This window comes from Plasmodium fragile (assembly GCF_000956335.1).
Source record: "Plasmodium fragile strain nilgiri unplaced genomic scaffold supercont1.5, whole genome shotgun sequence".
Classification (NCBI taxonomy): Eukaryota; Apicomplexa; class Aconoidasida; order Haemosporida; family Plasmodiidae; genus Plasmodium; species Plasmodium fragile.
Window position 1 is genome coordinate 173,753 of NW_012192585.1, and position 14,375 is coordinate 188,127.

General features: G+C 41.4%; 6 protein-coding genes across 6 annotated transcripts in view; 4 read left to right on the forward strand and 2 right to left on the reverse strand.

The window, feature by feature from the left end:
* Positions 1 to 1,263: 1,263 nt before the first annotated feature.
* Positions 1,264 to 2,190, forward strand: AK88_00611 (uncharacterized protein; the record flags this gene model as incomplete). The annotated part of the gene is made up of 1 exon (XM_012478259.1): positions 1,264 to 2,190. One exon carries the CDS (start codon positions 1,264 to 1,266, stop codon positions 2,188 to 2,190), a length of 927 nt encoding a protein of 308 aa, XP_012333682.1.
* A 1,169-nt stretch (positions 2,191 to 3,359) lies between these two features.
* On the forward strand, positions 3,360 to 4,598 carry AK88_00612 (uncharacterized protein; the record flags this gene model as incomplete). Its single annotated transcript, XM_012478260.1, has 1 exon — positions 3,360 to 4,598. One exon carries the CDS (start codon positions 3,360 to 3,362, stop codon positions 4,596 to 4,598), a length of 1,239 nt encoding a protein of 412 aa, XP_012333683.1.
* Positions 4,599 to 4,770: 172 nt separating this feature from the next.
* On the forward strand, positions 4,771 to 8,403 carry AK88_00613 (uncharacterized protein; the record flags this gene model as incomplete). The annotated part of the gene is made up of 1 exon (XM_012478261.1): positions 4,771 to 8,403. One exon carries the CDS (start codon positions 4,771 to 4,773, stop codon positions 8,401 to 8,403), a length of 3,633 nt encoding a protein of 1,210 aa, XP_012333684.1.
* Positions 8,404 to 8,600: 197 nt separating this feature from the next.
* On the reverse strand, positions 8,601 to 9,989 carry AK88_00614 (uncharacterized protein; the record flags this gene model as incomplete). Its single annotated transcript, XM_012478262.1, has 1 exon — positions 8,601 to 9,989. The coding sequence occupies one exon, from the start codon at positions 9,987 to 9,989 to the stop codon at positions 8,601 to 8,603; it is 1,389 nt and encodes a 462-aa protein (XP_012333685.1).
* Positions 9,990 to 10,856: 867 nt separating this feature from the next.
* On the forward strand, positions 10,857 to 12,612 carry AK88_00615 (uncharacterized protein; the record flags this gene model as incomplete). Its single annotated transcript, XM_012478263.1, has 8 exons — positions 10,857 to 10,947; positions 11,138 to 11,190; positions 11,413 to 11,475; positions 11,629 to 11,709; positions 11,816 to 11,886; positions 12,046 to 12,071; positions 12,191 to 12,252; positions 12,463 to 12,612. 8 exons carry the CDS (start codon positions 10,857 to 10,859, stop codon positions 12,610 to 12,612), a joined length of 597 nt encoding a protein of 198 aa, XP_012333686.1.
* A 703-nt stretch (positions 12,613 to 13,315) lies between these two features.
* The window catches only part of AK88_00616 (uncharacterized protein), a gene marked incomplete at both ends in the record, with an annotated part of 9,863 nt that continues 8,803 nt past the window's right edge, over positions 13,316 to 14,375 (reverse strand). The window contains 3 exons of the mRNA XM_012478264.1: positions 13,316 to 13,574; positions 13,726 to 13,862; positions 14,024 to 14,160. Of these exons, the coding sequence (XP_012333687.1) occupies positions 13,316 to 13,574; positions 13,726 to 13,862; positions 14,024 to 14,160 (533 nt within the window). The remainder of the gene's footprint in view (positions 13,575 to 13,725; positions 13,863 to 14,023; positions 14,161 to 14,375) is intronic.

Sequence of the window (14,375 nt, forward strand, 5' to 3'; positions counted from 1 at the left end):
AAAAAAAAAAAAAAAAAAAAAAAAAAAAAAAAAAAAAAAGAGCGCACTGGAAATATGCAAAAGGTGGAAGCCTTTACATGTTAACATTTCAAATTGTGGGTTAAGAAAAAAAAAAAAAAAAAAAAAACAAAAAAAAAGGAAAGCCGGACGGAAACTTTTTTTCATTGCGCGAAATTGCAAAGTAGGGATTCACAAACTGTACAATTTTTTCACACTTTATATGTGTATCTTCAACTGGAGGTACGGTCCTTTGCTCTGCCAAGTGTACACGTTTGGACGGGTTTGTCATTAATTCTTATGCTGGTATATATATGTATGTGTGTTTTACTGAAAAGCAGCAAGCGAGAAAATGTAAGTGCGCGTTTTTTTTTTTTTGCAAGCTTAAACTGGCGTAAATCATTTCGCGTAGCACCCTTTTTCACGCGAAGCGTTCAACTCATAAAACCTGCGCATGGGCATCCCAATTGCACGGCTTCTCATTTCTTCAACCCTACACATGGTATTTTCAAAGCGGCTAGCAAAGTTGAGTATAACGCGATCATTATCATATTTCCCCCCTTTTTGTTTTTACCCAGTCCATCATGCTCTAAGTTTTAGCCATTTCTCGTATGTGTGCCTGAACCCTCGTACATTTATTTGTTCATTCGTCCATTCATTTATTTGTTCATTCGTTCATTCGCATATTTATTCACCCTTTTTTTTTTTTTTTGTTTTTTTGGTAAAATTGGGCCGAAATTGCCATAGCGTGCACGAGCCTTCTCCCCCCTTCACGTCGCTGTTAGGTCAGTTTGCCGTTAGAGGCACCTGCACTTTAGCGCAATTCTATTTGACCCCACGCTACCACGCCGCTACACCATCCCCCTGTTCGCGTCGGACACCGAAGCGCAGCCCAAGTTCGTGCCCACATGTTCGATGATATATTGGATAAAAGGTACGCCCCCCCCAAAAGAGCCGCTCTGTTCCCTCTCACATGTGTCTGCATCTACCACAAATGAAGCGCGTTGTTATGCATGTTTCTGTGTGAGTGTGTAAAGTGAGGATGCACTTTTTGTGAGATTATATATACCCCGTGTGGACAGGTGAAAAAGAGGCCCAAAGAAGCCCAAAAAAAACGTCGCAGAGCCATTCCCGTGTCGTGCTTCGTTTGTTATATATATATATATATATATATATTTTTACTTACCACATTTTCCGTACCTTGTTTTGCATATACCCCCCTCCCGCAGCAACCTGACACAAACACGCTAGGCAATAACGACGATAATGACAAGAGGAGAAGAAAAAAAATGGATTGAACAGTTGCGTATGAATCCGCCCAAGCTGTTGGACGAAAATGATTTAAGGCTAGTCTGCCAAAGAGTAAAAGAAATTCTGGTGGAGGAAAACAATGTACAAGCAATAAACCCCCCAGTTATAATCTGTGGAGATATACATGGGCAATTTTTTGATCTGTTAGAATTATTTGATGTAGGAGGAGACATTATGAATAACGATTATATATTTCTTGGTGACTACGTGGACAGGGGATACAACAGCGTGGAAACATTTGAATATTTATTATTATTAAAGCTTCTGTTCCCCAAAAATATAACCCTGTTGAGAGGGAACCACGAGAGCAGACAGATCACTACAGTGTATGGATTTTATGACGAATGTTTTAAAAAGTATGGTAATGCAAATGCATGGAAATACTGTACAGACATATTTGATTATTTAACATTAGCAGCTTTGGTGGACAACCAGATTTTTTGTGTGCATGGGGGCTTGTCTCCTGAGATAAAACTAATTGATCAGTTACGCTTAATTAATCGTGTACAGGAAATTCCACATGAAGGGGCTTTTGGGGATATTATGTGGTCAGACCCTGATGAGGTGGAAGACTGGGTTGTCAATCCTCGGGGTGCTGGGTGGCTCTTTGGTCCAAAGGTTACCAAAAAATTTAATTACATTAACAATTTGGAATTAATTGCTAGGGCACATCAGCTAGCTATGGAGGGATATAGGTACATGTTTGATGATTCGACTATCGTTACTGTATGGTCTGCTCCTAACTATTGCTACCGATGTGGAAATGTTGCTGCCATCATGCGCATTGATGAAAATATGAACCGACAGATGCTCATATTTAAAGATACGCCTGACTCTCGCAACTCCATCAAGAACAAGGCCACCATTCCGTACTTCTTATAGCGGTGCCAAACATGCCCACCGCCGTGGGGAAAACCACACACACCAAAACATGTGACACACACACACACACACACACCGTTCGGGTGCGGCCGCCTTGACAAGGCACAGACACAGGCCCCTCCTTTATATAAATTTGTTTTGACACACACACGTGCGTAGGTTTCACCATGCCCTAATTTTTTCTCCCCAAATTTTTGCGTTTCCATTTTTGCGTTTTCATTATTCCCTCCCCCATTTTTTGAATGAGCATATTTCCACACCAACAAAAAAAAGAGAGAGCCGGCTGCATTTTTAACCCCTCAAGTGCGCGCCGCTCTATTTAGCGGCCCGTTTTATATATGCCCATTTATATCTGCTACTTATTATTTGCTACTTATTTGCCTGCTCGTCTATACCTACCCACACACACACGCCCTACACCCCATTCTTAAATTTTACAGTTTGATTTTTAAATAAACACAACTTAATGCTTCTTTTTAATTCTGTGATAATTTATATTACGCCTTGCGCGGAGGGGAGAGCGGCACCTCCGCGTGGAATTTTTTTTTTTTTTTTGGCGAGCCCCTCTCCAGTTTGAATAGGCTAAAAACAGGGGGGAGCAGAATAGGTTAAGCTATGTTGTACAGGCAATTGAAGTGCCAGGGCATAGCTACCCTCAAATTTGCCATATGCGTAAACAACTCCTTTGTGCCCTTTCACCCCCCTATGGGCAAATTTTCCCAAGGCAAAGACATTGCCCCCTCGCCCCATAAAAATACGCAGCGTAACGGTCACAGATTTAGAAGAAAAAAACAGGTTGCAAAATCGACACGCTTTGCCCCTCCCCTTTTGTGTGAACCCTGTGATGTGGCTGTAACCCGAGTGCGGAAATTGTGCAAAAAAAAAAAAAAAAAAAGGAAAGGAAAAAGGAACCGCTTTCTCTCCTTCATGTTGCTCCCGCGCACATCAGTGTAGCTCGAAGAATCACCAAAAAAAGGGGAGTGTTTAAACAGAGGGCACAAAAACGGCAGAGGGAAGAGGCGACGGAGAGAGGATGCGAAAGAGGTGTACAACAAAAAAAAAAAAAAAGAAAAGAAAAAGGAGCTCCCCCCAAAACCACAGATGACACGTAGGTCCGCAAATGGCCAGGCGCGAAACCCGCAAAAGGAGCCCCCGATTACACCTATAAAATGTTTTTGCTGCGCAGGTTACTGGCCCCTCTATGCATAATAATTGTAAGTGTCAGCCACCAGAACGCAAAAGTTTGCTCGAACAAGTTTCAAGCGAACGTGCTGAACAGCGGCACACGTGTAGGGGAGCAGCCTCCCTGGGGGACGACAGCCCTGAAGAGGGACACGAAAAGGAAAAATGGTCTCTTCAAGAATGACAAGAAACAAAATGCGACATCACAATATGGCTACTACTTTACTAAGGAGAAAAACAAAATAGTAAAAAAAAAAAAAAAAAAATTTTCACTGAATTATTCTAGAGACCCTAAAACAGCAACGAGGGGGACAAAAAGAATAAAAATAAAAACAAAAACAAAACTTCGCTCCCCCCTCCTTTTTATATCCCCCTTATCAACATCATTAAACGAGATTAATGAAAGTGTGAAGGCTCTGTTCAACTTAGACTACATAGAAAATAGCTACCTCTATTCATATATTAAATCATTTAAAAGGACACCCCCCTTAACCAAACTTTACCTCCTAGGCACTTTCATCTTAAGCATATGCATGCATGTAAATAAGAATATATACAAGCTCATTGTGTTCGATTTCGAAAAAGTATTTTACCAACGTCAAGTGTGGAGATTAATTACTCCTTACTTTTATATAGGTAATTTATACCTCCAATATATTCTTATGTTTAATTATTTACACATCTACATGTCTTCGGTTGAAATTGCACACTACAAGAACCCAGAGGACTTGCTCACATTTCTAACTTTTGGCTACCTGTCCAATCTCCTCTTTATAATAATCGCAAGTATGTACAATGAAAATGTGATGAACCTTCAAGGGTATGTGAATGAAGTTAAGAGAATTTTTTTTTCAGGGGGGAAGAGTATTTCCGCCAAGGCGAACACAGATGTACGTATAACAAAAGAGCAGTATAACCACCTTGGTTATGTTTTCTCTACCTACATACTCTACTACTGGAGTCGGATCAACGAAGGCACCCTCATTAACTGCTTCGAGCTTTTCCTGATCAAGGCTGAGTATGTCCCTTTCTTTTTTATTATACAGAACGTTTTACTATACAATGAATTTTCTCTCTTCGAAGTTGCGTCCATTTTGTCCAGTTACTTTTTCTTCACATATGAAAAATATTTTCAATTGAATTTCGTGCGGCGCTTCAACCTCGCCCTGCTCAAGGCGCTGCGCCTCTACCCCATGTACGAGGCCTACAGGGAGGAGTACGAGTAGCAGCTTTAATTTTTCAGCCACGTGGAAGGGATAGGTGTTTTTTTTTTTTTTTTTTTTTACCTCATCGTTGGCATATGACTCGGTAAGCCGATCTGCACCGTGATGTTGATGTGGCTACTCGATTTGCTACCCATGTCTCGTTTGTCTTCCTTCCCCACGCGCCTATCACACCATGCGGCTGCGCCTCGTGCTGCCCCCTCACACGGGCGCCCTGAGGAGGGGCAATCAATGGACCCTGCTCTACATGCAAACGAGGAGATACTCGAACACCCCAAAGGTGAACACCCTGAAGAGCATGGACATGCCCAGTATCCGCAAAAGTATTGAGTTGAGCAAAAAAAAAAACCTCAAATCAAAAATCCTCTGGAGGAACTACCTCTACGTAGTGATTCTAAAACTGTATAACAACCAAGTCAGCAATTATGTGGACCTCATGATTATTTTAAAATTGTTAAGCAACCAAATCTCCTTAGAGAAAAAAGTGTTGAATTTTATTTGTGAAAAGTTGGAGAATCACATGTACAAACTAACCATAAGGGAATTGAGTCTACTAATGTTGGTTCTAAGAAAACACAAATTCGATAATCTGTACTTCCTCAACCTGGTGGCAAAGGCTATACTAATAAGAATGAATAAGAATTTGTCTTATAAAGATTTGGCTTTGATCACGTTTAGTCTGTCTAGAAGCATTACCTTAACAGAAAAAGTTTACACGAATGAAATTTTCCACCTAAGTGTTGCTAAAATACACAACGATTTGAAGAATCTGAATTTCCATTCTCTCACTTTGTTCTTCTACTCTTATAGTCTTTATTTTCTTCACCACTTTGAACACTTCAACTCCTTTTTTTACATGACCAAGAATTTTATTCAAGTGATAAAAAAAAATTTGTATCTCTTCAACCCCACCGATCTGATGTTTACCTTTTTATCGACCCTCCACATGCAAGGCGCGCTTAATAATGTGGTCAGGAGTGTCAATTGCAACAACGTGAGGTGTCCCTCAAGTGGAGAAATCTCACACAGTAGTATTAATGCACCTGTGCTCAAGGGAGGAGAGACTATGAATAATCATACCTTGACCAAGTACACCGAGAAGAATGAGCAAACAACATTTGTACCAGCGAAGACAACTCCAGGGAAAGGACTCACCACGAGGAGTGTTATTCCTACACGCGCTCTTCCTCACACAAATTGCACCAATGGAGGAAAGGTAGAGCAGCAGGATTGGACAGCCCGCGAAGAGACACTGTCACATTTCACAACCCAAGTGAGATACGCAATTGTGGAAAAGCTAAAATGCTTCAAAGTGGAAGAAGTAACAAACGTGCTGTTTGCCTCCCTAGATAAAAATATTAGCATTAACAAGAGGTACTTTCCCTTTCTTCAAAAGGACAAAATACAAATTGAAGATTACCTGCACGTGTACGTGAAGAAGGGACAGAGGTGGGACGAGAAGGAAGACTCCTCCCACGTGGTCCCCCAATCAGCGAACTACATCATCAGAGTTAGCCAAGACACTAACGAGGAAGAATATTTCCTTAACGCATTGTCGGAGGAAATAATTTATCGTAACGAATTCCTCACCGCGAGGCAAATACTTTTACTTCTGTATGCTTTGAGAGGAAGTAACACTCCATTTATACAGCTGGAGAAAATTCTTTTGAAGCGATTGGTGTGTTTGGACCAGGAGTTAACCATTAGCCAAGTTATGTTTGTCTACCAGTACCTCTACTTCAGGACGTGCCTGTTTCACGAATTAAGGCGGTATGACCCAAAAGTGTGTAAACAGGACGGGCAATATGCACAGGACAGCGAAGAGGTGTTCCTTTTGTGCGATGGTGACAATGGAACGAGGGAAACTGATCAACAGGGAAAACAACCCACCGTACCCAGTGAATGCAAAAGGGAGAGAGATAATCAAGTGTACTACCTACACGATGATACATCCCACTTGAAGAAAAGGAGAAAAAGGGACAAGACAAAAATTTTTCTGTATAATAATTTTATTTTTAAGTACCCTGCACAAGTCAGTACAACACAAGGGGAACAAGTCACAAATTTACAAAAAAAAAAAAAATTAAAATATTTTATTAATTTTAACAGAAAGGAAGATTCCTTGGCGGAAGGAAATCATTCAACCGCAACACATGATGGGAAAAACAACCCACCCACTGGAGAGGCCGAGTACCAAATCACGTGTTACAATTTCTACCTGGATGTGTACAAAATTGTTTGTTTAAAAATGGTAAACTTTTTAAAAAATGAAAAACTAACCACACGCAACACCATACACATATTAGAAATATTCAAAAAATTAAATATAAGGGATTACAGAATTATTAAACACTTGTATAAAATGGAGAAAGATATTTTATTCTTGGACAACGCCAGCCTGGAAAAGGTTTTAAAAGTCCTTCTTAAATTTAACCTGTACAACATAATACATTATTTGGGGTTTCACAGAATTTTACAATTCATTAACTTCAACTCGGTGGATGAATGCGTTTCCATTTTGGGTCTCCTTGGTCTGCTCTCCACTCGCAGGAAGACGAAACACTATGAGGGGGAGGAGAGGGAAAAGGAATTCTCCCATTTGCCCAACTCATGCACTGAAAATGCCGTCAATTATATTTTAAAAAATGTAACAGACTTGACAAGTACCCATGAGTTAGAGAAGCTTCAGATAACACCCGTATACAATTCCCTACCTCTAAAATATTTCAAGCTGTTCAAAAATGTCCGCTCTGTGAAAGGCTTGGCTCAACTTTGTTTTCAACAGAGTGGGGAAAAAAAAAATCACCTTGCCTGGTCAGGTGAAAATGACCAAAAAAAGGCGAGCAATTTTGTGTTGCATTGTGTGGATGACGTCAACCTGGGGGAAGTGTCGCTTGGGTTGGGCGGTCACCGATCACTCGATTGCGGATCATGCGGTTACCTATCACTGGACCGCTGGGGTGCCAGTCAAACGAGACAAACTCCAAGTGCCACTGCGTGGACAAATTGCCTGAACGAGTACAGAGATGTGCAGGAGGAAATATTTCAAGACCTGCACACAATATTTCCTCGGACGGTTGAAGTTTATAAAAATGTGAACGTGTCCAATTACACATTTCCGCTAGCTATTAATTTGCTAACGCTGGGGGGAGCAGCGCCTAACACGACTGACGCAATTGACTCGGTTGGCGCGACTCATTCAGCTGCAAGTCAATGCCGAAGCGCTGGACCCAGTTGGGCACAAAAAAAACTGGACACGAAAAATACCGTCCTTGTGGACATCCTGTATGGCCACGACTTTTACTACTCCCTCAGTGGAAGCAAAGAGCAGCAGTTGAAGAAACACAAAATTTACGTATCCTACTATGGCATGCATGCGAAGAAGGTAAATAAAAAAATGCTTAATTATAAAAAATATATCATATTGAAGTGCGTTAAAAAAATTGGGTACAACTTCATTTGCATTGATGCCAAGAAGTATGTAAAAAATAAAAAAAAAAACAAAGACAATCACCTGAACAAAGGTTACCTAATTAGTTTGATTCTCGATTTGGTTAAGAGAAAGAAAAGAATTCCCATGGCAAGAAACAGAAGGGTCATTGGAAAAAATAGCTCAGCTACGTCGCGACAACGACGCAGAAGGAGGTCAATTTTGCGAGAGAAAAGACACTCGTGCAGCGTTGAAGAGTTTGCCTCCCATGTGGGAACAAACAAACACCTGTGCAAGACGCACGCCGGGGGAGAAAAGGCGGGCCTCCCCGGGACAAACCATCTGGACAAGTTGAGGCACATGTTCCAGCTTGGGTAGTTATTGCAGACGCATTCGTGCAACTGTTTCTGCTTGCGCTATTTTTTTTTTTTTTTTTTTTATGTGTCGCGTGCCCCTTTTGTTTGAGCAGCGAACTGCATGTGGGGGTTTCCTCCACTTCGGCGTGCACTGCCGAGGCGAACACCCAAGAGGGTTTTTTTTTTTTTTTTTTTTTTTTGCCTCTTGAACCTTTTTTGTTAAAAACGGGCGACACCCTTTCCTGACTCCCTACTCGCGCTGGTGTTCGCAGGAAGGGAAGACAAAAGTGAAGGCGTGTCGTCAGCCAGTCTGTTTCTACTTTGCCTCTTCTGCAACCTCGCCAAGATGCCATTCACGTAGGATGCGAAAAAGACAAAAATGTACACAGTGTCCATGCGGAGGATATGAAGGCTTTCCCTCAAAAAGCGAATTGTGGAAATGGCTCTGTACACCTCGTAGTGATGTCCTTCGCTTGGCTTGTCCACGAGGCGTAAAGCTGTGGGATGATCCTTTCTGTGTGTGGGTGCCACCCTGCCAGATGCGCAACTAGTTGTGCTACTAACAGAACCCCCTTTTAAATACAAAAGGGTTTTTAACATGGTATACCTGGCATCATCCCCCTGAGTTGTGTCTCCCTCAGTGTTTCGTTGCTTGACCCGTTTAATCAGCATTCGAAACTGCGATACAAATTCCATATAATGTGTAAATAATTTTTTGGAGGAAAGAACAACAGGCCCTTTGGTGTTGTATCCCCCTCGTAATGTACCTTTTATTTTCTTTCTGCTTCTTGCAATTTTTTTCATTTTTTCTTTACTGATGAGAAAATTTATTCTGTTTTTGTTTGGAGGTAGAGGCTCTTCCTCAAAATTGTACAGTGGCAGAAATGGGTAAAAGTCTTTACAAATGTATTCGCATAATTCGTTATATAGCATCCTCATATGAAGATATACTTTTTTTTTCTTTCCTGATTTGTCGAGTGAGGGAGTGGCCATGGGGACCTTTCTCCCGTTACCGTCTTGTGTAAAAATGCAGTTTTTTTTTTTTTTTTTTTTTAAAATGCACTTTTCCTTTAGGTGAAGCAGAATAGTTTTTCTTCCCACTGCGATTTGTTTACTGCGCAGACGTAGTAGCGGAGGCAGTAGCGGCGACGCACAGTCGTGTGATACACAATCGTGTGGCGCGTCCCCCTGGCCGGTGCTCATCAGACAAATCGCTTCGCAGGTAGGCGCCTGGTCCTTTTCTCCTTCCACACAATTCACTCCACTGTGCTCCTGTAAATCCCTTACACATTTTTTTCTTAACCTTTTGAAATTTTTTTTTTTTATTTTTTTTTTCCTCATTTCTTTCCTTTTTAAATTGCAAAAATTGGCGTAGGAGGAGTTGTATTTCTCCTGCACATGAGGCACCGGAGTAGAACTTCCTCCAGGCGAAGGGGACTCCCCCTTGTGGTCGTCATCATCATCATCATCGTCGTCCTTGTCCACTTGGTTCTTTGAGCAGCTCTGGCATTTTGCACTCAACATACTGTTCAGTTTCATCGCCAGGAGAAATTTATATTTTGTTAAGAACAACTCGTTGATTAAATCGACACAGAGGCTTTCCAACATTTTGTGCAGCGGCGACGTGATACAAAAATGGAGTAAAAAAAAAAAAAAAAAAAAAATTCTGGCAAGTTTATTCCGTCTTTTTTTTTTTTTTTTTTTTTTGGACTCCTTCCAGGATTTTCTACCGATGAGCTTATGCCGACCTTTTTTCTTCCTCACCTGGTGTGTGTGCACCTGTCACTGGTGCCGTGGTGACATGAAAGCTGTGGCCCCTGTTGAGTGCTACTCGGTGGAAGGTAACCACATAAAAAAAAAAAACACCCCTCTACAACATTGATAAAAATTGAAGAGTGGGTTTAACTGTGTTGTGCACATGGACAAGCAAAGAATGCCAAGTATATTCTTTCCCTAGGTTACATGTAAAGAGGACGTTGCTTTGTACATTTTATATACATAATAGGGGCAACGAGTGGAGTTGCTTGTGTTGAGAAGGAATATATGAGCACATGCTTCACTTAAAAACTGGGCGCCACTGCGCAGAAATTAAATTGTGCATAAAAAAAAAAAAAAATAAAAAAAAAATAACAGCATGTATAGATTGTTAATGAGGGCACCGCGCGGGGAATAAAGCAGCGGAGCAAATTAAAAAAGGAGCACTCTGTATGGTTAATTAAGGGAAAAAAAAAAAAAAAAGAACAAAAAAAAAGAACAAAAAAACGAACGGGCGAATGGAAGATCACCACAATGGATGAAAAATGAAAACTGCGAGTGAAGCCTGAAAACGGGTTTTTATTTTGTATCTTTTACTTTGCCCATTAGCCGCTTCCACCGTTTCACCGCTGTACAGCTCACCGCTTCGCCGGTCAACAACAGATAAAGGGAACCATCACACAAACATGCTAAACGAAAAAAAAAAAAAAAAAAAAAAAAATGATTACCTACTCAGAATATTTTGACGAATATGTAAAAGATTTAAATAAATATATTCATAAAATAAAATCATCGATTCATCAAATACAAGGTTTGAAATTAAAAAAAAAAAAAAAAAAAAAAAAAAAAAAAAAAAAAAAAAAAAAAAAAAAAAAAAAAAAAAAAAAAAAAAATTGGATAATTACATAACGTAACACATAAAACAACCCAAACAGGTGCACCTCCACTTCTGTACTCACAAAAAAAATTTTCCGTCCCACTTTTCTGTGAACACATTTCAGATCTAGAAGGGATTAAGAAAACAAGAGAGGACATTTTGGAGGCTGAAAAATGTGTAAGCGAATTGTATTTACTTGCGCACATGAGTGATGGGAGGACTGTGTGTATATGTGTGTATGTGGTTCCATTTTTTTTTTTTTTTTCACCTTTGAGTTGTACAAATTTGCGCCACCTCCATTGTACCGCTACGCGGCTACAGCGCTACACCACTTCGTAACGCCGCCACACCGTCACACCGCCACGCCGCCCTTTCCCTTCGCACCATTCGGCTCGCCAGATAAAACAAATCATAGTGGAGACGAATAGCCTACCGAGAGGATCACACAAAATATTTGAGGAGGTAAAAGGAAGAAGGGGAGGCACCCGCAGGGGTAGACCCAAAAAGGACCCTTCCGAATGCTCTCTCCTTTTATTTCCTCTGTTCGAATGCCCTCTCCTTGTTATATGCTCCCCCCCTCGCATGCCCTCTCCCTGTTATGTTTCCCCCCCGCAGATACAAAAACACCAGGTGGACGTGAAGAAGTACAAAAAGGTTCTGAACAAAATGAGCAGCGATTACTATTCAGACGAGGTGGTAAGGCGCACAGCAACAAAAAAAAAAAAAAAAAAAAAAAAAATGAAAAAATATAATTAGCAAACGAATCATTCTCATGCACGCAAATGCCCTCCCATCATTGCAGATGAACAACAGGGAATATGACACGACGAGGAAATACATGGAAGGGACAAATTTTCTAAAGGAATCAGAAAAGTACAAAACGGAAAAAAAAAAAAAAAAAAAAAGCAGCACCACAAGGGGGGGGGTCTCTCCTCTGTGTGTGCTATATGACCCTTCACCCACCCCCCCCCAACTGGACAAATTATGACCTCCATACATTTTTATCACTTTCTCATTTGCTACCCTTTTTAGGAGAGCCCAAGATGTTGAGGATATGGGTTAGACACACGAGCCGTCCCTTCGTCGCTCATGTAGCGGCTGCTTGCAGCTGAAGCCAACGACATTCATCTCACTCAAACATTCTTAACCTCCCCTTCTTCCTCCCCCCCCCATGCAGGATACACAATAATGAGTGAACTGACTGCGCAGAGAAGCGCCATCCTTAGAACGAAACTTTACGTAACTTCAAAAAAAAAAAAAAAAAAAAAAAAAAAAAAAAGTCGATTGACTAACAAATGTTGCATGCTTGTTAGAGGGACGGGGGGAGTAGACAGACCTACTTTTCACATTGTCTTCCCCTGGTGAGGGTGGTGATTATTTGTTCATATGTCTAGCCTTCTTCCGCTAGCATATCCTTTTTATACACTTTTTTTTTTTTTTCCCCCCAAGACGGACGAAACGAGGCAAGAGCAGAACAGAGTGAAACGGATGCTGCTCAGCATATACCACAACAAGGTCCTGTTCAAGTGCCTCCTCATTTTAATTATAATTCTGCTGGCCATTGCCAACATAGGGGTTATAATTTACAAAATAAAGTGAGTCTAGGTCATATCGTGACGGGGTTGCGAGAAGGTCATATCGTGACGAGGTTGCGTGAAGGTCATATCGTGACGGGGTTGCGAGAAGGTCATATCATGACGAGGTTGCGTGAAGGTCATATCGTGACGGGGTTGCGAGAAGGTCATATCATGACGAGGTTGCGTGAAGGTCATATCGTGACGGGGTTGCGAGAAGGTCATATCATGACCGGGCTTGCGTGCTGAATGAAGGGAAATTAGGAAGCCCCCATTCGCAGCCCTTAGATCTTGCGCCACGTTTCCGTCTCCTGTCTCCACCCCGCGAACCACACACCACAATGATTAACAAATTGATACGACACGAATTGAAGGGTTTGTTTTGGAGACCACACATGCACCTCGCATAAGTGTGTGGTCACACAACATCGTTTGAAGAAGTTTTCCTTTCCCGTGCATCATCAAATGTGTTTAAAACGCACGAGGACGAATGGCACCTTTGTAGGCGTGCATGATAAAAATTAAAATTGCTACTTAGCGAAAGTGAAAAAAGGATTATTAATTTTTTTTTTTTTTTTTTATTTGTTCACATCAATGTAGTACCATGTGCACGTATCTCACTGCCTGTTTGCCTGGCTATCCTTCTCCCTGTGTGCACGTAAGCGAGTTGTTCTTAAAAGAAACCCTCGCACAAATATTCTACACACATACATGCTTCTTTTTTTTAGTTACAATTCTTCGTTTTTCGTCTGCGCGGGGTTGTCTGTGTCCGCCCCATTTGATGTGACCCCGTTGTTGTGTCCTGCGTTATGTCCATCTGCACTTGCGTCAAACTTCGTTTCTTCCATTTTGCCGGTCCCCCCGGGGATGGGCCCCAGTTCATTATTAACACTCGTTTGGCCGCTTTCATTCGCTTCGTTCTTACCACTCTTTGCTTCCTTTTTTTTTTCCTCCTCTTTTAAAAACGACTGTACACTATCATGGTACCTAAACGGGGGTTCGCGGAGTGGCAACCCAAGTGTGTGTACAGGTGATGCTGCACGAGTACACCGCGACACTCACTTATCGTTTACTACGCAACACCGTGTCGATATGTGTGTACGGGGGCTGGTTTTGTCTGTCTGTCTGTCGCGCTTACTTCTCCTTCATGTCCCACCAGACCTGCATGTTCGGGTTCTTCTCCTTTGACTTGAGCAGGCGATTCCAAATCTGCTTCTCCTTTTTCTTTAAAGTAACGACAACCTTCCCCACGGACGCGAAGTTATACTTGGTCTCCTGCAAGGTTTTTTTTTTTTTTTTTGCACATGAAGTGAAAACGTAGGCACACTCTCACATACGCTACATGCACACGTTCCAACGTGACTTTGTCACATGAAGAGGATCCCTCTCCCGGTGTGAAGTGTCCCCGTGGGAAGTCTCCCCATGCGAAGTCTCACCGATTCGTCTATGTCATGGAGGAGCTTCAGATCAACCGTGTACTTTTTTGTCACCGAGTTGGTGTCGTCACTCAGGGCCGAAAAGGAAAACAAGTTTTCTCTCGCAACCACTTCTTCGTCCTTCACCTTTAGGGCACCTGCAGGAGGGGAAAAAAAAAAAAAAAAAAAAAATGAAAAATGAAAAATAAACGCCTTGTGAGGAGCGCTGTCATAACAGATTAAATACAGAAAGGAAAAAAGACGACGCCGCAAAAAAAAAAAAAAAAAAAAAAAAAAAAATTAACAACGTGAAAACCACTGCAAAATAAACTGCTTTTCCACCCCAATGGAGCATTGATAAAAATTTCCGTTA